The 24168-nt window shown below is 50.2% G+C and overlaps 1 protein-coding gene across 4 annotated transcripts in view; it reads right to left on the reverse strand.

Moving 5' to 3' along the window:
• Positions 1-24168, reverse strand: part of ATP9B (ATPase phospholipid transporting 9B (putative)) — a 222078-nt gene that overhangs the window by 155984 nt on the left and 41926 nt on the right. The window contains exons 1-3 of one of the 4 annotated variants that reach the window (XM_032310716.1): positions 21972-22806; positions 20262-20370; positions 5297-5355 (exon numbers count right to left, since the gene is read on the reverse strand). In XM_032310716.1, the coding sequence (XP_032166607.1) occupies positions 5297-5355; positions 20262-20346 (144 nt within the window). In that variant the 5' untranslated portion in view covers positions 20347-20370; positions 21972-22806. Of the gene's footprint in view, positions 1-5296; positions 5356-20261; positions 20371-21971; positions 22807-24168 lie in introns of those variants that run through there. The other 3 variants (XM_032310714.1, XM_032310715.1, XM_032310718.1) reach the window with 3 other exon arrangements.

The following is a 24168-nucleotide window of genomic DNA, read 5'->3' on the forward strand; positions in this document are numbered from 1 at the left end:
ACTTACTCCCAGTCCGAAAGGAGAGGCACTCAGAATCTCACCATTTAGAACGATGTTGGTTTGTTTTTACAGATGCCTTTTAAATATAATTAAGGTAACTACCACCTACTCAAACTGTGGAGAACTTTTATTATGAATGGGTGTTGGATGTAGTCACATGTGGACACGATCATATAACTTTCTTTTAGCCTGTTCAGAGTGGGTCACACGGGGCGATTTTAGAATGCTGAGCTGGCCTTAAGCATCTGGAATGAGCTCCACTTCTTCATGATGTAGAATTTTCTATATGTATTGCTGGTATCAACCAGCAGTTATTTTCTTAAAGAATTTTCGTGTCTGTATTCACAAGGGATATTTGTTTTCTCTTGTGCTCGTGTGAGGATGGCGACCGACACTTAACCACAGCGTTCCCTCCTCAACTATTTTCTGGAAACTACTGTATAAAAATGATGCTAAGTCTTCTTTAAAAGTCTCAAAAGAATTCTTCAATAAAAACATCTGGACCTAGGGGCGCCTGGGTGGCTCAGTGGATAAGCCGCTGCCTTCGGCTCAGGTCATGATCTCAGGGTCCTGGGATCGAGCCCCGCATCGGGCTCTCTGCTCAGCGGGGAGCCTGCTTCCCCCTCTCTCTCTGCCTGCCTCTCTGCCTGCTTGTGATCTCTCTCTGTCAAATAAATAAATAAAATCTTTAAAAAAAAAAAAATCTGGACCTAGATATTTCCTTCTTGGAGACCTTAAATTGCTAATTCCATTTCCTTACTGTTTGTAGACCCGTTCCTATGATGTGTTTCATTCTGACCGAGTGTGGATAGTTTGTGGTGTGGGAAGAATGGATCCGCCTTGTCGAAGCCAGCGTGTCGCCTGGAGGAAAGCTACTACGTGTGTTTACTGGGGTCAGCATTCTGCAGTGCCCTTTCAACAGCTCTGGACCAGCAGTAACGTCCCCTCTGTCATTCCTGAGGTGGCTGTTGCTTTTGCGCTCACTGGTTTACTATCTTGTCTTCCTATTTTCAGTTATCATTGATCTCCTCTGATATTTCTTATCTCCTTCCTTCTGCGCGCATTGGTTTAGTTCTGGTCATCTTCTAGTTTCCTGAGCTAGGAAGTCAGACTATTAACTTGAGGTCTTTACTTCTTGGGAATGCTGGCACTACCTACTATGGAACTCCCTGTCCGCGCTGCTGTACGAATAACCCTTGTACTCTAGTTTCATTTTCATGCAGTTCTATTTTGTCTCCCAGATACTTATTCCATAACTAGAGCACACTGCTTACTTTTCACATATTTTAGAGTTCTCCTGTTGTGCAGTTATTAATTTCTAGTTTGACTCTACTGTTACTGATGAAACAACCCACTCTAAAATTCAAATTGTTTTCAAATTTTCGAGGTTTGTTTTATGGATATGCTTTATCTTGGTGCACGTTCTATGGACACTTGAAGTAAGTGTGTGCTCTTCCCCTGTTTGGGAGGGTGGTTGGTACACTCCGGTCAGCTCTTGCTGGCTGATTCAGGGCGGCTCTTCTGTGCCACGGTTGATTTCCTGCCCAGCACTTCTATGCGATGCTCAGAGACTGGGGCTGAAGTTCTCATTCATTGCTGTGGATTTGTCTATTTCTTTTGTTCAGCTGCAAGAGTTTTTGATTTCGTGAATTTTGTGATTCCGTTACCCGGTGAGTGCAAATTTACGGTTATTTTGGCTTCCTGATGTGTAACCCTAGTTATCATTATGAGATGTGCCTCTCTCTCTCTAGTCGTTTTCTTCACTCTGAGCCCTATGTCACTGGATATTCATATAGATCCTCCTACTTCTGATCCATTTTTGTGGTGTAACTTTTCCATCCTGTTACTTTCTTTCATCCTGTGTCACTGGATTTGAATTCCCTGTGAATGGCTGGGTCTCGCTTCCTTATCCACTCTGCCTACCTCAGGGTTGGTACATCTAGACTGTTCATCATGAAAGTAATCAGAGTATCCATGACACGTCAGAGTCTAAGTCCGCATTTTATTATTTGTTTTCTACTGGTGGTAGTCATTCTTCAGTTTCAAACTTCCTGCTTTCTTGCATGTTACCTGAACCCTTTCCAGGGGTCCGTCTTAGTACCTCAGACTGTATTTCTCTGCATTTTTTGTAGTGTTTGTTCTGGATATTAAAATATACATGGTAATACTTACTCATTAAATTGTTTAAAAGATTTACTAAATTGCATTACCTCAAAAAACAGGATAAAGAAACCGTCTTTCGAATTCAGCTGTTAAAAAAGATGTTCAGGCTGAGAAACGGAGGACTCTCCCGCGTCACCTTCCATCCTGCTCTGCGCGTGTCCTCGGGATCCTCCTCAGACACCGGGACTTCAGAGCTGATGTCAGGACCTGGACAATCAGTGACTGGGCAACCTGCAACTTCTTAGTCTCCAGTTCCAAACAGTCACCCTACTTGACACATTCCTCCAGTAATACTATTTCAGTTGACATGTTTGTCTAAAATTTTAGTCTGTCTTAGGAGGGCTCCCTGTTACGCCAGGAAACAATCTTCGGTTTTCCTTCCTCACCCTGCGCGCATGATCTCATCTTGACCCTGCGTGGTGCTAGTCTACCACGTTCTAAGTGCACGTCAAAGAGCTGCTTCTCCTAGGGAGAGCGTGAGGAAGACAATGAGGAGTTTAAACCCTGACCCTCTAACACGAAGCCCACGTCTGCTGTCTCCTACCGTCCCCGGCTGCTGCCCTCCTGTGAGCGGTACGGCTCCCCCAACACCCACAACACGGGTCTGAATTTGGTCAGCACGTTTTAAATACCCACACAAGGACGGTCAGTACACTAATTTCAATTTCACAGTCAGATACAGAATTAGGAGGGCTACTCTCCAACATAAAGTCCGCCTTGGAAATAATCCAAACATTAATTTCTGAGTAGCAGTATGGTCAAGTAACAGAGAAATTGCTTTTCTGGTTAGTGCTAAGTGTTGCCAGGATCCTTAATTAAAAAGGAAAAGGACAAAGCCATTTGCTACCATATCTCTGCTCTTTCATTGTGAGGGTTAGGTCAGTCAGTAACTCGTATCCCTACAAAAACCTATTCACACTGCGCTACCCATGGGTTCAACAAATATTAATCCACGACTAAAAATATATCACTTTATATATTAATTACTAGACATTATATCTCAGATTCCTAAATATTTCTGTTTCTTAAGTAACCAAAATATGTGGAAAATTTTTATATGAAAATGAGTGTAAAACTGGAAATATAAAAAAACTAAAGCAGGTTCAGGGGACGCCCCTAATCTTTTAGTGTCCAACAACATTTCCTAAAGGTTAGTGAAAATATTTGAGAAGTCGCTCCTCTAGCTCTGCTACCAAATCTGCCAGCGTCAGGGCCGGACAGGGACCGCTCACTCGCTCGTACACGGGACTGATCCCGTGTGGGAGGCCTAGTCCCACTGCGCTACCCGTGGAGCACGAAAGTGACAGACAGACACACAGCCACCACCACGTTCAAGTAAAACGTTTATGCGGATGTCTACGAGGGCCCCCGTGACTCCTCGACCTCTCCCAGGTGGACGGCACACCGGGGGGCCCGAGGGAAGCTCAGGGAGAACGCCCAGACGCAGGGCAGAAGCCTTTCTTTCACATCCATCTACAGGACTGGAGAGCGGAGCTCTTACAACATGGCCAAGAAGGGCTCCTGCGTGACTCGGTACAAACGGGAGGACTGGAGGGCGCCGCACCCGCTCCACCCAGGCAGCAAAGGGAAGCAGAACGTGCGTAAGCAGGAGCGCCAAGGAAATGAGGTGGGGGGGTGAGAAGGCCAAACAGCGCTCCCTGGTCCACGAGAGACTCTATCTGGTCTTCAGACCCCACCACCAACACCAGAACGCCTCTTCCAGGGGAAGTTAGAGGCGACGAGTGTCACTGCTGACGCCAGGTCCCAGCCCGCGAGGCCATGCCGCCGGCACTCCCACCTTCTCCTGGCAGGCGGAGGCCCCCCTGGCTCCCGACCGCGGACAGGAGTGAGGGACGCCTCCAGCTAAAAGCTCATGGAGCTGAGGCCGGGCACCTGCCGACAACCCGAGTGAGCTGGAGGCGAGGGCCACCGGCTGACCACAGCCCTGAGAGGGAGCCGCCTCGAGGACCCACACCTATCTACGGCCCACTTCCCGATCAGAGAAGCTGGGAGGCGCGAACCAGTGGGGTCTGACTCCAGGCGGCTCGGTGGTCTCTCTGGTCAACACGCCCCTCCAGAAACACTCCGAGATGGACGCGGGCGGGTGCTCCCGAGCATATACAATCACCGCAGAACAGACACCGCCTGAAAAGCTAACCACGGATCAAAAGCCCGTAACTTAGTGTCCACATCACCTAACGCTATAAAATGAGCTGCAAATCATTATGTTCAATGTTTCCCATTTTGTAAAATCAAACACACATACCCAAAACATTCTCAGCATACAGATTACTGCAGCAACATAAAGCCCCCTTCGGCCTTGAGGAGAGAGACCCTGTACCAGACATCTCCACGAGGCGGCTCAGGCTGGCTACCTGGCCTGTGTGCCAGATGGCACCAAGGGCTCAAACTAGTCTTCTAAGAGGACTATTACAACTTCTCAAACAAGAGTTTTTTTTTTAAAAAAGTTGTCCTAGAGCCTTAGGAACAGAAAAAAAGGAAAAAAGAGAAAGAAAACCCAGAGGCTGTCCATCATCCCGTTTCCCAGAGCGGTCAGTGCGTGCAGAAGCTCACCCACCACAGCAGGCGGCCCACCCAGGCGCCCCCCAGGGCACCCAACAACGTCCAAGTCTGACACTGAGGGGTTTTCTTTTTGGCCTTTTCCTACAATGACCTAATAAGCTTTTTCTATAGTCTCTTACTTCCACGGACCTTTCCTTCTTGAAGTTTTTACATCCCAAGAATAATACCCAATTACTATGTATAGCGTATCTGTGCGATAAAGAGATAAAAGTCTTAGAAAATGAAACACATTCTAATATTCTAAACAGGTTCTACCTAATGATAATTCTTTATGCAAATGAAATTATTCTGATAATGCAATATTAAGCAGTTAACACGTCTTATTTTAGACAAAATACAATTTCACCTGCACACACTGAGATGTACTAAAGTAAAACAGACTATAGAAAAATCTAGATTTTTTCTTCATGTATATTATAACTTATACAAAGAAGTTAAGATTTAAAATAACTGTCTCAAACAATTTCCTTTGGATTCAAAGTTACTGCAATCAGGCTAAATGTTAATCACTGGCATAGACAGGTCTAAAATATATTAAAAATGCATCAACCTTTTCCACTATGATGAGGTCTCCAACTTGTATGTCTGAACTCTTAACTTGCACTTTACCTTAAAAGAAAAAAAAGAAGAAGTATAATCAACTCGAGGAAGCAATAACACAGCAGAGTTAGATTTCAATGGACTTTTAAGTGACACTTAAATAACTTTCGGGGACGGTGGGGGGAACACTAGGAATTGATCTGTACTTAAACTTTCAAAATAAATTTATTTCACATACACACAGTCACTAAAAATTAAACCCTCTTAGTCAGCTCCCGAGTACGAACGTTGACTGCCCCCAGGAGAACACGTGGGTCTGGGAGCGGCTCCGACTGGGAGAGGCTCCAGCTGGGAGCGGCTCCGACCAGAAGGTTCTTCCCAGTCTGCCATTCTTTCAGGTCTGGGTCCGGCAGGGACGATCAGAAACGGCACTTAAAGATGATGTGATGAGTGAGTAACAGGAAGACGTAAAACCCTCGCGTTAATGCTGTGAACGGCATCAACTGACACATAACTGACAGAAGTAGAGGACGTGACACACAAAGTCACCGTGTGCTGGCAGCTCTGCAGATGGCTCACTCCGGTAACTGATGCGGGCAGGGCCGAAAGCTTCATCGAGAAGTGACTCTTCCACATGACACAGCGGTACATTCTTAGATTATCTATGTAATACCTATATATCTATGTATTATCTATAATATCTAGTACAATAATCATCTATAAAACTAAACAGATAAACGCTACATAACGTTAACAGCATACAGGCGGATGAGCTGTGATACATGTAATTTGAGACCCCATCCTATGTAAGTAGCAAAACTTACTTAAGTTCTCTCTCTCCCTGGGACTCTGGGCCCTGCCCCGTCCCCACAAATCTCCCTTTTAGAACTGGCAACAGCCTTGTGAATCTCTTTTTACCTTTTTGTGGCTCTTTTAACATGGGAAAAGACTGTCTTTACATTCAATTTACTCTGAAAACTAACAGAACAAAAGGGAGGTTCACATCACATTATCAGTGAGCAAAGCTACTCACTGATCTCACACTCCCTGAGTATTACTCTACAGATTCCTGCCTTATCACTTAATTTTATTTTCTCTCCTACTATCCAATCCACTTTTCCTTCCTTCTGCTTTTCTGTATTCTCTGTAATGGACCCATTCAAAAAGGAGAGGCAGAGACGTACTTACAATATGTTTAAGGAAGAGGGGTGACGGTAAAACACAGTGCACAAAGTTCTCATGCTAAGAATATGAACAAAGCAGGAGAATGCTGCCATGTTAAATCAGTATGGCAATCTGCCTCATATGCCTGCTCAAAGTACACATTTCTAAATTGTGAAGAATTGGTCAAACTGCTTAATGGTTCTTGGTTCTCTAACAATTTGAATTAATTTGTGTGGGGGACTCCTTGTACTTCCTCTACAGCCTTGGTCACATGAACTCCCCGACTTCTCTTCCTTCAAGGGCAGTCGGGCATTAGACAGAGAAGCTGTAGGAACACTGCCTACTCCTCAGGCGTCCTCCCCACCTCCCACCCCCAGTGACAGCCCAGCACCATGACCCTCTCTGCCCAGTGTGAACAGCTCATATCCACATGAACGGACTGATTACTCGCCACCCTTTGTGAACTGAGCTGACAGCTGACCTTAGTAACATACTACTATCAGAGTTGGGGGACTGCTTCACCCCCCACCCCCACCCAGCTCCTTAGGCCTATTTCTACAGCCAAGGGTTATTTATTTATTTGTTTGTTTATTAAAAAAAATTTTTTATTAACATATAATGTATTGTTAGCCCCAGGGGTACAGGCCTGTGAATCGCCAGGTTTACATACTTCACAGCACTCACCATAGCACATGGTGCAACCACTGGAAAACAGGACGGAGGTTCCTCAAAAAGTTGAAAATAGAGCTACCTTACGACCCAGGCATTCGCACTACTGGGTATTTACCCTAAAGATACAAACGTGGTGATCCGAAGGGGCACGTGCACCCAAATGTTCATAGCAGCAATGTCCACAATAGCCAAACTGTGGAAAGAACCTAGATGTCCATCAACAGATGAACAGATAAAGAAGAGGTGGTATATATACACAATGGAATACTATGCAGCCATCAGAAGAAATGAAATCTTGCCATTTGCGACAACGTGGATGGAACTAGAGCGTATCATGCTTAGCGAAATAAGTCAAGCAGAGAAAGACAACTATCATATGATCTCCCTGATATGAGGAAGTGGTGATGCAACATGGGGGCTTAAGTGGGTAGGAGAAGAATCAATGAAACAAGATGGGATTGGGAGGGAGACAAACCATAAGTGACTCTTAATCTCAGGAAACAAACTGAGGGTTGCTGGGGGGAGGGGGGGTCGGAGAGGGTGGTTGGGTTATGGCCATTGGGGGACTGTTAACAAAAGAAAATCCCTAAAAAGACATAACTGCCATCTGCTATCACAACCCAAAAGAGCCATCAACAACGCAGTGTTTTTGAAATGGGCATTTAAAACTTAATAATTTCAGAGCTATACTTGAAAGAAGCAAGTTCTAAATACAGTTACAACGTATGGGCCAGTACTTAGACCTAAGGACAGTTGTTCCTAAAAACACTGTACTCGAGGGGCACTTGGATGGCTCAGTGGGTTAAGCCTCTGTCTTTGGCTCAGGTCATGATCCCAGGGTCCTGGGATCGAGCCCCACGTCGGGCTCTCTGCTCAGCAGGACGCCTGCTTCCTCCTCTCTCTCTCTGCCTGCCTCTCTGCCTACTTGTGAACTCTTTCTGTCAAATAAATAAATAAAATCTTTAAAAAAAAAAAAAAAGGAATTGATCACATGTAAGTGCAACCTAGGAGGTCACCAGCAGATGACACATGCAGTTTCCTGGGCGGACCACTGCACACCACACCAGCAGGCTGCTCGGCTGGTCTCTGCTGTTTGCTTGGGACCAGCAAGCCCAGCTGTGGGGCAGAAGCCTAATTTAACATGGATTATGAAGCAAAGTGGGTAGCTGGGAAATGCAATTAATGCATTTATTTACATATATAGGTAAATCATATTTTAAAAGAGACCTATGTTCTGAAAAGAAATACTACTGAGAGAAATTTTAAGAAATAAAGGGAAAGATCTATCTAATTCATGGGTCAGAAAGTTTAGTATCAGTAAGATGTTAATTCTATAGGTTCAATGCAATCCCAATCAAAATCCCAAGCAGACACTTCTACAGAAAATGACAAGCTAATTCTAAAAGTCGTATCAAAACACACAGGACCTAGACCAGACCCTGAAAACGAGAAACAAGTTGAAGGGAAAAACACTATCTGATTTTAAGAATTACTTTAAAGAAACAGTAATTTAAAAAGAATGGTATTAGCATAAAGACGGACAAACAGGTAAGTGGAGTAGAAAAGTCCAGAACTAAACCAACACATAAAAGACAACAGATTTTCTTCTAAAAGATTTTATTTAATTATCTGAGAGACAGAGGGAGAGCGCACACGCAGGGGGAGCAGCAGAGGGAGAGGGAGAAGCAGGGACCCTGATGCGGGACTTGATCCTAGGACCCTGAGATCATGACCTGAGTTGAAGGAAGACACTTAAGTGACTGAGCCACACAGGAGCCCAAAAGACCACTGATTTTTGACAAAAGTGTACGTAATGCCATGTGAAAAAGTTCAGTTCTCCGGAACATGGTGCCAGACACATCTGGATGTTCACAAGCCAAAAAAGTACATACATGCACACGTGGTACTGGTACAAAACTTCACTGTACATGGACATACACGCAAACCCTAAAATCAAAGCACTTTAGAAGAGAAACAGCAGAAAACCTCTGGGAATACCAGTTAGGCCAAGAGCTCTTCGACAGGAAAGCAAGAGCGCGATCACCAAGGAAGAAAACTGACAAATGCGACTTCGTCGACCTCAGAGGGGCTGGGAACACCGCACGGTGTCGGACCAAGGAGCCAGCAGCAGAGAGAGAGCTGGAGTCAGGGGCCGGAGGGAGGGACGAAGGGTGCCCTGCACCAGCTGAAGCCGCCTGGCCCGGCTGAAGAAGCCCCAGCCGGTGACGGGGCTGCCGAGGAAGAAGGCACTCAGTGAGGTCCCGAACGCACGCCAGGGCGGTGCACGGTGCGCATAGAAGCCGGAGGCAGTGCAGGAACCTGAGGGCCAGAGGCGCGGCGGAAAAGGCAAGGGAGCGAATCAGACAGACAAAGTGTCGCGACAACGAAGGGCAGCTCTCCAGCCCGATGCTGTCCCCGGGAAGGGACGGAAACGAAGACAGGCCCGGTGAGGCCCGTCCTGGAGCGCCGAGGCCAGGACTCTGCCCATTCTGACCTCCGCTGGAGGCGGGTGGGGGCGGGAGGCCCACGCCATCGGTCCCCGACAAAGGCTGGGGACAGAAGTGGGAACGGAGCGGGCAAGGCCCGGCGGGCAGCAAACCGACCCTGCAGGGAGCTGACCTAAGGCGGGGACGGGGTCCAACGAGCGACGCAGCCCGCGAACCGGAAGAAAGGAAGCCCCGCTGTCCGGGGGGAGGTCCCCGGCCTCTTGCTGAAGTCACCAGTGTTTACTCTTCCGCAGTCACCAGCGATCGTCAGTTTGAAAAGTGTCTTTAGCGACAGAAACATCAGGATGCTCGAGTTCGACTCAAATCTCTGATTCCGTCCGTGGAATAGCGCGTCCGGAGCTGAGCGAGTCCGACGCGCGGCCGAAAGAAGACTTAAGCGCATCGCGTTGCTCCGGGGTCCGTTACGTCGGGAGCCTCGTCCCCGCAGCAGGTCCTCCGTGCAACCCGCGTCCGGCGTCCCCGTCACCCGCGGCGGCGTCCGCAGCGACCACAGATCCCGGCCGCAGCGACCGCGGATCCAGACGGCAGCGACCGCGCAGCCCGACCGCAGTGACCGCGGATCCAGACGGCAGCGACCGCGCAGCCCGACCGCAGTGACCGCGCAGCCCCACCGCAGTGACCGCGGATCCAGACGGCAGCGACCGCGGAGCCCGACCGCAGCGACCGCGCAGCCCGACCGCAGTGACCGCGGATCCAGACGGCAGCGACCGCGCAGCCCGACCGCAGCGACCGCGCAGCCCGACCGCAGTGACCGCGGATCCAGACGGCAGCGACCGCGCAGCCCGACCGCAGTGACCGCGGATCCAGACGGCAGCGACCGCGCAGCCCGACCGCAGTGACCGCGGATCCAGACGGCAGCGACCGCGGAGCCCGACCGCAGTGACCGCGGATCCAGACGGCAGCGACCGCGCAGCCCGACCGCAGCGACCGCGGAGCCCGACCGCAGCGACCGCGCAGCCCGACCGCAGCGACCGCGGATCCAGACGGCAGCGACCGCGGGGCCCGACCGCGCGTCTCTGGCCGGAAGCGATATGCGGAACCAAGGACGGACGGACGGACAGACAGACGGAGCGACGGCCACTCCCTACGTTAAGCAAAGCCCTGGCAGAAAAGGGCACGGGTAAACAGCAGGATCTCAACCGTAAAGCCTGACCGACGGCTCAGATGAGAAGCGCGCCGGTCGTGCGGCTGCGAGGACGCCCGAGGCCGGAGTCCGCGGCGGGGAAGCAGCGTCGCGCACCAGCAGCCGGGGCACCACGAGCTGCTGTCGGGGCGGACAGGCCGCGGGTTACCCGCCCCGACGCCCGGTCACGAACACCAGCAGCCTCCGTCTGTCCCGGTCCTGGAAGGCCCTGCGGGGCGCGGCGTGGGCCAGTGCTCCGGGACGGCTCTCCACTACCGACGGCTCCAAACGGCCCCTCGTCTGCCATTTCCTCACCCCGCGACGACCCCACGGCACGGCCCGCGGCTCACGGCCTCCCGCGGGCGGAGGCGACGCCGACGACGGCCCCGCGGGCCCGACCGTGAGGCTCCGAGGCCCCGGTCCGACCGGCGGGCAGAAGGGCGCTCCCGCCGCGGCCTCATCCCGGCAGCGTCCGGCTTCGCGGGGAAGGAGAGAAGCCCCCACCCGCGACGCCGCAACGCGGGGAACCAGCTTCCCGCACCCAGGCTCCCAGCACGTGCGCGGCCGGCGCGGAGCCGAGCAGCAGCCCGGGAGCGCGCCCCAACTCTCGGAGCTCTGAGCAACGCACGTCCGTCACCGCAGCAGCTGCTGCTCCGGGAACCGACCCAGCTTTGGGCGGGGGGGGGGGTGCGGGGTGCGGGTGGGGGAGGGTGCGGGGTGCGGGGGGTGCGGGTGGGGGGGTGCGGGGTGCGGGGGGTGCGGGTGGGGGGGTGCGGGGTGCGGGGGGTGCGGGTGGGGGAGGGCGGGGCAGAGCCCTCCGCCCAGCACGCAGCGACGCGCGAAGTCACAGGCGGGCCCCGAGCCGCGTGAGGGACAGACGCGGCCGGACGCGACCCCGCGCTCAACATGGGCTCGACGGGACCTGCTGAGGCTGAAGGAGGAACCGCAGCGAGAGCAGCCGACCGGACGCACGGAAAGCGACGAACGCGCTCCTCGGGGCCACCAGCGCGTGCGAAACGAAGCGGCCGCGCAGCCCCGCGAGCGCGCGGTCCGCCCGGAACACGGGCCACTCGAAGCGCGTCCGCACACGGCCCAGGGCGGCAGAGGCGGCCGCGGGCGGCGCGGGGGCGCGCGGGGGCGTGCGGGGGCGCGCGGGCACTGCCCTCCCCGGGCGGCGGTCCGACGAGCTCCGGCTTCACACCCCCGCGTCCGGCCCGCAGGCTCGCGCTCCCGCTGCCCCGCCGGCCGAGCTCCCGCCGCGCCGCCCGCGTGACTGGCGAGACCCCGCAGGCAGCGGCGGTCGCGAGGGGCGCCCGGCGCAGGGGTGGGGCGGTGGGGCGCCCGGGGACCGCCCACGCAGGCGCCCGCCCACGGAGCCGTCGCCGACCCCCGCGAGGAGGCCGGCGCGCCCCCCCGCCCGCGCGAGGCCCGTCCCCAGAGGGCGCAGGCGCGGATCCTCGCGGGCCCCGGGGAGAGCCCGGTGAGGGACAGTGCGGAGGCGGACGAGGGTCAGTGCCCCGGCGCGCGGCCGCGGAGAACGGCACAGACGTCACGCCTCCCCGCGGTCTGGCCGGACGCGTCCCAGACCGGGAACCACGCGCACTCGGCGCCCGTGGGACGGGAACGATCCTCGGGCGACGCTCTCCGAACGCGGCCCGGGCCACGCACCGGGAAGGAGACCCCGCGGCCAACGTGTGCCGCGGGGAGCGCGCTGACCGCAAGCGGACACCACAGGAAGGCCTTCCGGTGTCCCCGGCTCTCCCTCGGGGCAGCGTCACCAGCGTGGACCACCGAGCGGCGCGCACGCGAGAGACGCAGTCACCGGCGCTTCCCTGCGGACGGCGCGGCGGCCCCGGGAGGACGTCGCAGCTCGTCGGTCCCTAAGCCACTTCCGACGGGAAACGCAGTTAACGTTGGAGGAGACTTTTCCGTAAAAACCCGCTGTCTGAAGACGCGACCGTCACACGGGAACCCGTCTTACCAAGTGGAACGTGCAGGACCTCCTGACACCACTTACGTGTTAGGATTCCCCTGGGAAGGTGCCCACGGCCCACGGCGTGTAAAAGGCAGTAAAGAGGGATTTTAAGATTCCTTGATTTTTCAAGGAATAACTATGATGCAATCTCATTAAAACGTGACAATTTCGTTAAGATAATTCATGATGCTTTATGGGGAAAAGGTAGCAAGAACTGAAACAGGTGACAAGAGCGCCAACAGTAAGGATCAAAGATGCCCAAACAGGGACGGAGACCACAGTCTCGTTCAGCGGACAGAGCTCCTCTCTGGCAAGGGCACTGGGACACAAGCAGTACGTCAATATGGAAATGCTCCTCCTTGCACGCACATACGCACACACACGCATCATGTATACTGTTCAAAGGCAACAGACGTCCCTCTCTCCTACGTCTGGGCACTAGAGAGCACGTTCGACGACAATGGGCCCCGGGTGACACCAAACCGCTGAGACCAACTGCGGCCATCAGCAGCTGCAGGAGGGAGCCCCAGCACAGACCGTGTCTGACTCTTGCGTCCCACGTCAGCTTCAGGCGTGACTCAGCACACACCAACAGTGGGTGACATGGTGGTGTCCTGCTGAGACCTGGTGGCGGATGAAGACAAAGCCCCAGACTGCCTGCTGGAATGCCGCATGAACTCTTCAGAAAGCAAGTCCAGGACGTGCTCACGGTTGACTCCCGAGGCGCCACCACTGCGCCTCACACACTGGGCACTCAGCGACCGCCGGGGCCACCCTGCAGGCCAGCCAAACAGTGACTGCAGCCAAGTGTGCAGCTCAGACACCTCCTCCGAACACAGAATGGTCCCACAATTCAAAGTCCTCATCAGGGACTTTTGTAAAAGCTGCCAACAATGTCAAACTCTCTTCCTAGACTCTGACTCAGATGCTGTCCATCAGGGGCTAAGAATGAATGATGGAGCAGCCACAAACAGGGAGGACAAAGACAGTGGCAGCACCAGACGCAGAAGATCCCCACCCTCGAGAGAAGCAGCTTTGCAGCGCCAGCACACACAGCTAACCAAACGTTGTCTGGGGTCGGACACCCAGGCGGCACAGCAGGAAGGGAATGAGACCCCTGGTCTCGGAGTTGTGAGTCTGAGCCCCACACTGGGTGTAGAAATGACTAAAACAATAAACAAATTTTTAAAAATTACTGAATAAAAATAAAAATCTCAGTGCTGACCGAGACTGTGTACCGGTTATAATATTCCGCTTCTCGCAAAGCATGCTCAAGATAGGGGCGTGCTTCACAGTGGACGTGGCTTTCCTTTCCCATAGAAAACATACAGCAGAGAACATTATCCCAGAGTATTCCTACAAGAATGTGCTTAAGAACTCCAAATAGAAAAAGTTCAAATACTGTAAATATGATATAACCAACCACAGTCAAGTCACACAAGGAATTAGCCATCAATGCCGTTCAAAGAACAGATCACTACGGAATATTAGAAATTAAGGAGATGAACAGAAAATATCCTTTTTTTTAAAAAAAGATTTTATTTTATTTGACAGAGAGTGAGACAAGGAGAGAGGGAACACAAGCAGGGGGTGTGGGAGAGGGAGAAGCAGGCTTCCCTATGAGCAGGGAGCCCGACCTGGGGCTCAACCCCAGGACCCTGGAATCCTGACCCGAGCTGAAGGCAGACGCATAACATCTGGGCCACCCAGGCGCACCCAGAAAATATTCTTCACAAGAAAACAAATTTCAAAGTAAAGTCAATAAGCATTTACATGCATTTTTGATATCCCAGATTTTACTTAGCCATCATTTGCATCAGAATAACCAGCCACAAAGCAAAGCACCACAGCTGAAAGAACACTGGTTTGATGTGGGAGTGGCCTGGGTTCAAATAGAAACTCTACCAGAACCACAGTGGCTCAGGGCAAGTCATGGCGTGAGCTTCAGGTCCCGCATCTGTAACGTGGCGGTAACACCAACCTACCTTGAATGGTGGTTATGCCAATGAGCAAGTTACCTGACCCTCACAAGAAGTCAGAGGAAAGCAGGATCATCACCACCATCTACACGTAAAATGTCCTTTCGAAGGTCTACCAGTGATGGCCAATCTGCATTCGTATCGGAAAAAAACCCACTGACAATTATTTTTTAAAGTATTCTGAGTTGGAGTGTCACAGAAGTGTAAAAGACGTATTAGTATGCCTTCTTCAACATTTTTTACTATTTTTAGGTGACAGTGACAAACATAAAACTAGCCACTTTAATTTTATATAAAGTGAATAATACAGCAGCACTGAATTCACTCACTATGTTGTGCAACCCCCTCTATCAAGCTCTAAAACATTTTTCATCACCATAGAAGGACACGTCAGACCCACTAAGCAGCTGCCCCCACCACTGCCTCCACGTGCCCAGGCCGAGGCAAACAGAGCCAGCTTTCCAGCTCCATTCATTCACCTGTTCTGAAACTTCATGTAAATGACATCACGCCGTCCATGAGCCTTTGTGTCTGATTTCTTTCCCAGTGTGCGATATTTCCAAGGTTCACCTATGTTTAGCAGTATTCGTTAATTTTTACGGTTGGCTAACATTCCAGTGTTCAAAAACACCATAATTTGTTTGCCATTCACCGCCCTGGTGGACATGCGGCGATTATAAATAGTGCTGTGTGAATGTGGGGGGGTGCACATCTGCCCGAGTCCCTATTTTCAATCCTAAAAGCATCTGGGAATGTCTTAATTCCTCCTTCGTTTGTGAATGATAGGTTTAGGGACATCCAATTCTTGGTGCTCTGTTTTTGTCTTTTCCCAACTTATAATCCCACCCCACATCCTTCTGATGTCCAGGGTTTCTGACTCAAGAGCCCTCCCCTGTGCATGACAAGCTGCTTCTCTCTTGCTGCTTCTGGAATACTCTCCTAGTCCTTGGGCTTTGACAGTTTGATTGTCACATGTCTCGGTGTAGGTTTCCTTGCATTCATCTTTCTAGGGAGTCAGTGATTTTCCTGAATGTGTAGAGTCAGGTCTTTCATCAGATTTGGGGAGTTAATGGCCACTATTCCCTACAACATTCTCGCCACCCTTTCTCCCTTCCTCGTCTTTCAAGATGCCCACTGTGCGCACATTAGAATACTTGCACTACCCACAAGTCCCTTAGGGCCAGTGTATTTTCCTTCATTCTTCCTCCTGCTTCTAATATTGGATAAAGCCACTTGATATTAGTTACTATGAAATTACCTAGGTTCAACATCACTGATTCCTTCTGCCTGTTCAACTCTGCTACTGAAACGCTCCAGTGAGGTTTTCATTTTATTATACTTTTCAGCCCCTGCATTTTTGCTTCCTTTTTATAATTTCTATACTTTACTGATATTCTGTGTGTCAATGCATCATTTTTCCTGATCCTTTCAGCGTCTTCAGCTGTTTCCTTTAGATCCTTGGACATGTTTAAGGCAGCTAATCTAGACTTTGATAAGCCCAGGATCTGGGCTTCCGCAGCGACAGTCTCTGTTCATTTCCTCCGTGACTGGGCCACATGGTTTCTCTGCATGTTCTGTAATTTCTTATGGAAACCCGTACACTTTCACTATTGTAATCTGTTAACTCGTGAAATCAGTCATTTCCCCCTCTTCTGGGTTTGTCTTGTTGCTCTGCATACTCTGTAGCCATGCAAGCACAGTGACTGTTCTGGACTTGTGAAGTGTGTATTCTTTGTCACATGTGGTCTGAGAAGTCTTTCAGCCAGTACTTTGGAAGGATCTCCTTGCACGAGGAGGAGACAAGACTACACAAGAAAGGGAGGGATCATGGGAAGGAAGATGGCAGGAGCAAGGGAGTGTGAAACGGAGGGCAGAGGAGAGAGGAGAAAGTGCGTCGGGCCTCCCCGCATCGCTGCAGACCGCCTCTGTGCTGGGGGCTCCGACCCAGAGCCAGGCAGCCTACAATTCAGCCCGAGATTTCACCTCTGCGCGCACTGAGCCTCGAGACTGGCCAGAGGCAGAACACTTTACTGGCGTCTTTTCTGAGTGTGATCCAGCACTGGCCTTGGATGCGGCTTTCAAAACTCCCCAGTAAACACAGGCAATTTTACAGGCTCTAATTGTCCAAAGAAATCCCCTCTGCACCTCCTTGCGCTTGGCATCCGACACTCCATCCTGTGTGCTGACTATCACCGCTGGCCCCAAGCTCCTGCTGCCTTTCCTTGGCCTGACAGAGGCTTCAGAAATGCCTACTGGTGTTTGGTTCCTCTGCCCTGAGTGACATTCAAGTTAGACGAAGGAAGACAAGCACCCGAGTCAGTCCTTCACGTGTCCCTAACAGGCTGGACAGACGGCACAATTCTCTGCAAGTAAGCTCTGCTGTGGTCCCTTCAGAGCCAGGGTCCAGAGTCCCCAGTCAACAATGTGGGCTGGGCCTGACTTTTCCACGTGTCTGTGGGAGAAAGGAACCCCTCCTCTGCCACTTTCGCAGACATCACCAGGCCACTTAGCTCTGAACGATACAATTACCCCACAAAAACACATCTCTACACAGCCCAAATATCACAATTAAAAACAATGTAAAGGGACGGCTGGGTGGCTCAGTTGGTTGGACGACTGCCTTCGGCTCAGGTCATGATCCCGGAGTTCCGGGATCGAGTCCCGCATCAGGCTCCCAGCTCCATGGGGAGTCTGCTTCTCCCTTTGATTTCTCCTCGCTCATGCTCGCTCTCACTACCTCTCTCTCAATAAATAAATAAAAATCTTAAAAAAATAAAAAAATAAAAAAATAAAAAAATAAAAAAAATAAAAACAATGTAAAAAATAAGACAGCAACTATACTATATTCTAAAAATGACAGACCAAGGTTACACCTAATTTACCTGGCCATTCTGTGGACTGTATTTTCCAAACTCAAGCTTACCTCTTTTCTACAACATACCGACCCTCTACCAGGCCACTACTTTCAGCAAAGCTTCTTCATAATTACTCATTCAATTAACCCACAAAAGAACAGCCTTCTTAGTAAATGGTGCTCGGACAACTAGACACTCAAGGGCAAGGGAAGGCGGACCGTGGCGCACCACACATGAAACACGCAGTGAAAGTGGGCCATGCATCTGAGTGTCAAAGCTAAAACTATGAAATCCCTGGAAGAAAATACAGAAGTAAATCCTTGTGACCTTGGGTTGGCAAACCGTTTCTTACCTACAATGATGCCAAAAGCACAAGCAACAAAAGGAAACACAGACACCAACAGCATGAGAACTTCTGTACCTTAGAGGACACCGAAAGGAAGAAAAGCCCCACACAGAATGAGACAAAACATTTCCAAACCATATACTGACAAGAGACTCAAGTCCAGATTACACAAAGAAACTTGTAACTCAGTAATTAAAAAATAACCCAGTTAGAATAGTAAGCACAGAATCGGAATAAACATCTCTCCAGAAAAGACACACGAACACCAACCAGCAGACGAAACGAAGCTCCACATCACTAGCTCGGGGACGCGCAAACCAAACCACAGTGAGCTACCACCTCACACCCACCAGGAGACCACGAAAGAGCAGACGGCCCGTAACGGTGCCGCTGCGGACACTGCAAGCTGGAAGCGTCGCACGCTGCCGGTGAGTACGGAACGGTGTAGCTAGTTAGGACAACAGCTCGGCGGCTGATCAAACACACGGGTACCACACGAGCCAGCCATTTCACTTCTGGGGATATTTACAAAAGAAACAACATGATGCGCACAGAAAACACTCGCATACAGTCGCCGCAGCATTACTGACAAGAGCCTCGAGTGGAAACAATCAAAGGTCCACATGCAGATGAAGGGGCGGACGAACTCGGAACACCGGAGTGGAACACTGTTTGGCAACAAACAGAAACAAAGCCTGAGAGATGCCACCACAGCAGCGAACCTTGAACACAGGATGCCAAGTGAGAGAAACCCATGACAAAAGCCCACATACTGCATGATTCCACGTCTGTGACCTGTTCCTAAGAGGCAAATCCACCGAGAAAGAAAGTAGATGGGTTGGGGCGGGGGGTTGCCTGGGGCTAGAGCAGGGTCAGAAGGGGCAGGAATAGAATGACGGCTAATATATTCAGAGTTGCTTTCCAGAACGTTAAAGATGTTCCAAAATTAGATGGTGGTAGTAGTTTCATAACTCTGTGAACCTACCAAAAACCACTGAATTGTATACTTCAAATGGATAAACTTTATGTTATAAGAAATGTATCCCAGTAAGCTACAGAAAAATTTTTTGGAGAACTATTTCAAATCAATAAATTCAGTGTACAAATGTCCACATGCAAACAGAAGACACAGACTGCACTCTAAACCCCATTTTTAACCAGGCTTCAAAGTCACCATGAACACGGGCCGAGCTCCCGGTGCCTCCTTCACTGACGCCATGACTGCCACTGTGTCACCTGCTGATGGTACAGTCTACCTACAATGGCTTCTCCCGCTCTCTTCCTAACACATCGCTCTTTTCCACTGGGACTGAGAGACCAAAGAAACAAGCTCTTTAAAAACACAGAATCAGACGCCTGGGTGGCTCAGTTGGTTAAGCAGCTGCCTTCGGCTCAGGTCATGATCCCAGCGTCCTGGGATCGAGTCCCACATCGGGCTCCTTGCTCGGCGGGGAGCCTGCTTCTCCCTCTGCTTCTGCCTGCCTCTCTGTCTGCCTGTGCTCACTCACTCTCGCTACATATCTATTGGGTCGCCTGGGTGGCTCAGTGGATTAAAGCCTCTGCCTTCTCTCAGGTCATGATCCCAGGGTCCTGGGATCGAGCCCCGCATCGGGCTCTCTGCTCAGCAGGGAGCCTGCTTCCTCCTCTCTCTCTGCCTGCTTCTCTGCCTACTTGTGATCTCTGCCAAATAAATAAATGAAATCTTAAAAAACAAACAAACAAACAAACAAACAAAAAACACAGAATCAGGGGGGCCGGGGGGGCTCGGTGAGTTAAGCCCCTGCCTTTAGCTCGGGTCATGGTCTCAGGGTCCTGGGATCCAGCCCCGCATCGGGCTCCCTGCTCGGCGGGGAGCCTGCTTCCACCTCTCTCTCTCTCTGCTTGCCTCTCTGCTTACTTGTGATCTCTGCATGTCAGATAAATAAATAAAATCTTTAAAAAACAAAAACAAAACACAGAATCGGGCAAGGGTTAAAGCCCTGACTGAAGGTAAGGAGAAACAGGCATAGAGCAGTCACCACTCTGGGCCCTGGCATCTTCTGCAGGCGCTCCGATCCCTGCACTCGAGGCCGCGATACCAGATGTCTGGCGACCTTTATGACTGTGTTTAAAATATAATCTGCAAACAGATTTCAGGCAAGGTGATACTGGGCTTCATAGAAAATGTGCATACACCAGCTGGGTTTCACATGTGTCTAAGTACCTTGAAGTCTCAGGCATTATATTTAAAAAATTAATTAAATACTGTAGTAACCACATGGTGCTATTTTCAGTCAGTGAATTAAGACTTTTCTGTTAACTCTAAAATGGTCACAGTTAGCAAATAATAAAATAGATCAAAGACTCTTGCTAACCTCTTATTGTAAGTTTGCTGTACAGCTGTGAATTCACTTCTTTGTCTCGCTGAAAGCGCCGAAATTCATCAATTGCTTCCCTCATGATAGTAACGGCCAAAACAAATCCCTACAAAACAAAATAAAACACGGCATTTGAGAAAACTGCATTTAACCAAAAAGTCGGGGGAATATTCTTTCCCCGAGCAGGTTGGCTTTACCCCCCTCAATTCATGTTACTTCTAAAACATACACGAAAACAAAGAAAAAAGATAAAAAGTAATAATGAAAAACTGTAAGAGAAATATAATACATCGTAGCAAAAGATTAACAATTCTTCCTATTCCCCCCCAATTTTTTAAATTCGTATCATAACATGTCCTTTAATCTAAACATCAGAAAATACTTAGGAACCCAAAGAAAAAGAAATTAACAATCTTAAAGACAAACAAACAGGAATTAACATTCGGAACGCTCAGGCCTATAAACACGTAATTACCAAAGGCTGACATCAAGTCTCATAACTTCTGCCCCTGAACCTCTTTCGGGAGAGAAAGCATGAAGGGCTGTGGCGCAATGCCAGCGCCACAGTTCCGTCCCCCCTTGCAGGAGCACGGGCCCCGCCACCGGGCTTGTCGTGCCCCATTTTGTAAGCTAAAACCTCAACAGACCAACTTGAAGCTACATAAATACAACTGTGATGTGCTTGTGACCTGTTGTGAACTCTGTTACGCCCCAACCCATCTTTCTGGAGGTTACACGTGTTTTCCGACACGCGGCATGACTCTTCTCTGGCCACGGGCTCTTGAGAAGGCTGTGCGCTACTGACACACACTGCCCATGCCGCTCCGTGCATGACGCAACACTGGACAACCACCCGGCAAGGACAAGTCTGTCACTCCAGAGCTGTGTGTCACCAACAGACCTCGCCAGGTGAGGCCTCGCGCTTACTGAAAGGCCGACCCCTGCTATGCTCAGAGCTGCGTCCCCACCACCTTCGCATGCAGAAATTCCCATCACTCCAACGACAGAGGAGCCCCACACCTGACACTGGTCACCCCCATCCCCTCCAGGCCCCAACGCCTGGCAACCACTAGTCCAGCTTTCTGTCTCTATGGATCTGCCTCTTCTGGGTGATGCGGCCCGCGTAGCACTTTGGGGAACTGCCAAACCGCCTTCCAGCGCGGTTACACCCCTTAACATGAGCTTACTGAGCACACACATCCGTGCGCGTAACTATGCACTCAGACCCCACACCCGCTGGTCAGCTGTGTCGCCTGCCTTCCACTGTGAGGCGGTAAGAGCTCTGTGTGTTATTCTGGAAACAAGTAATATCTCATTAGACATGGGATTCGCAAATGTGAGATTACAAATATTTTCCCCCACTCTAGCTTATCATTTTACTTTCCTCCTCGTATCCTCTGATGCCCGAAAATTTTTAAATTAATTTAACATAATTAATTTATTTACGTTTTTCTTTAGACACTTGGGCTTTTGCTGTCTAAGATCACAAAAATCTGCCTCTGTGTTTTCTTGCAGGAGTCTTACAGTTTTAGCTCTTGCACTGAGTCTGTGATCCACTGTGACTGGTCTGGGTATGACCTGAGCGAGGGCACAACTTCATTCCAACTTCAGTCTTTCACATCTGGCTGTCCAGCTGCCCCAGCACCATTTGCTGAGTGCACTGACCAGCCCACTGGACGGTCTCTTAGCACCGCACCGAAAACCGACCTGTCAGTTCAGGAAGGTTACTTCTGGACCCTGTGCTGTACACCTTGGTCCTTTCATCTCTCCTGCCGGTCCCGCACTGTCTGGACTGCTGAGGCTTTGTGACGGGGAAGCAGGAGTCCTCTGATGCGGACCTTCTCTTCTGATCCGCATCTCTGCCTCTTCTGGGTCGCCGGGCTACTCTGGGTCTCTTGCATTTCCACGTGAATTTTAGAATCAGCGTGTCAATTTCTGCCAAAAAGCCAAGACGGCTATTGACAGAGATTGTACTGAATCTGCAGATCAATTTGGAGAGTGTTGCCGTTGGAACAATTGTGTCTTTCAACCCGTGAACATGGGATGACTTTTATTTACTTAGATCTTCGTTTTTTTAAAAAAAAGTTTTATTAGTTTCCAATATGCAACCCTGAATTTTAGCTAAATCTACTCCTATTTTTTTCTTTCTGATGCATTATAAATGGAACTGCTATCCGAATTTCATTTTCAGATGATCACTGCTGGTATATAGAAATACACACGGTTTTTGGGTATCTATCGTGGACCCTACGATCTCATTGCTTAGTTCTCATTGATTAGTTCCAGCATTTCTGTGTACACGGACACCCCAGAGTCCCCAGCATATAAGACTGTGCTGCTGTGAACACAGTCAGGTTTCCTTCTTTCCTTTGTATCTAGATGTTGTTTAGTTCAGCTAAGACAAGGAAAAAAAATAGGAAAATCCAAAGTAGGAGATACCAAAATACTTTTTAAACAAATTTAGTGTTACCAAAAGCCTTAAAACTTAAACACATTTTAACCAAACAGTTTCACTTCTGGAAACTTATCCTAAAAAAAAAAAAAACAAAACAAAACAAACAAAAACAAAAACTCAAGGATCCCAGCAGCATCAAATGTAAAAATCTGGAAATAGTCTGAATGTCTACAAATAGGAAATTCATGGTGTACTCTCTGCTGAAATACTGTATTTCCTTCATTCAAAGATGTGGTTAGTGTCAGGTGGGAAGAAAACACCACTTTAAAAACATAAACTCTAAGTCACAACCCGGTTCCAGTAACATGAAAAGTACGCAGCCACCAAACCAAGAAATACAGTTCTAAACAGCCATTCTCACGCAGAAGAGTATGTGCTGTTACAGACCGTGTCCACGGTGTATACGTGGTTTCTTCGATTCCATCTGTGACCGCCTCGCCCTGAGAGAGAGGAAAGCGGCTGTGAAGCTGGCCGTCCTTACGGACCGGAACAGTGCTGTTAACGGAGTGGCTCTGCATCTGGCAGACGCAGCGTCAACACCTGGAATGTTCTGTGTGCTACCAATCTGCTCAAGCCTGAAATGTGTACCTTCCCCCCAGACCGGTACACGTCGCCTATAAGCTCCAGGTCAACCTAACTTTCACCCTGGAAACCTAAGGCTTGACCACAGCACAAGTTAGTTCTCCGTTCATTAAGCAATTATAAACCACAGAACACAGTCATTCCTAGTGCTTCCAAGATCTCAGCAAGTGAAAATAAGCTCTTGTTTCCAAAGCAGTAACATTAGAGAAGATCACCAAAGAGGGGCAGATCCCCGCTCCTGAAACAGGAGTCAAGCGCTCTTCAAGGAAACAGAGCCCTAGTCACAGGCAAGGACTGCACAAGCTGCTCTAGGCCACGGCCCGAATTGGAGGTTCCCCTGAACACACAGCCGATGTGCAGGACCAGCAGCGACCAAGAGGTGTCGCTCCCACACCACCACGTGCGTCTCCGGCACACCTATCCCCAGAAAAGCCCCCCGCCAGGCTCCAGCACAAAGCAGATGCCGAGAAAAGCGCAGATGATGGGAAAGGAGCCGCCGACGCCAGCCCACCATTTCCTCCTTAACCACTGCCGTGTCCCGCGCATGGCCTCCACCTGCAGAGTGCAGACCGACTGGCTCGTAGCTGGGTCAGAGCAGACCGGAGGCCTACGGATGTGGTCAAGGAAGCGGTCCCGCAGGAGCAACTGGACCTTCCCACGGCCTCAGCACCGATCCGGTCCAGGGTGAAAGCTACAGCGACAACACCTCAAAAAGCCAAAAGCAAACACAAGGGGGTGATGGTATTTCACAGTGAAACAACACTGTCTGTGCATCGGCCTGTCTGTGACAGTGCATGACGGGAACGTGTCACACGGCCAGTCCATGGACCGGGACGAAATCTTATACCACAAAATGGAATTCTTTTT

The sequence above is a fragment of the Mustela erminea genome, chromosome 13, assembly GCF_009829155.1.
Source record: "Mustela erminea isolate mMusErm1 chromosome 13, mMusErm1.Pri, whole genome shotgun sequence".
Lineage (NCBI taxonomy): Eukaryota > Metazoa > Chordata > Mammalia > Carnivora > Mustelidae > Mustela > Mustela erminea.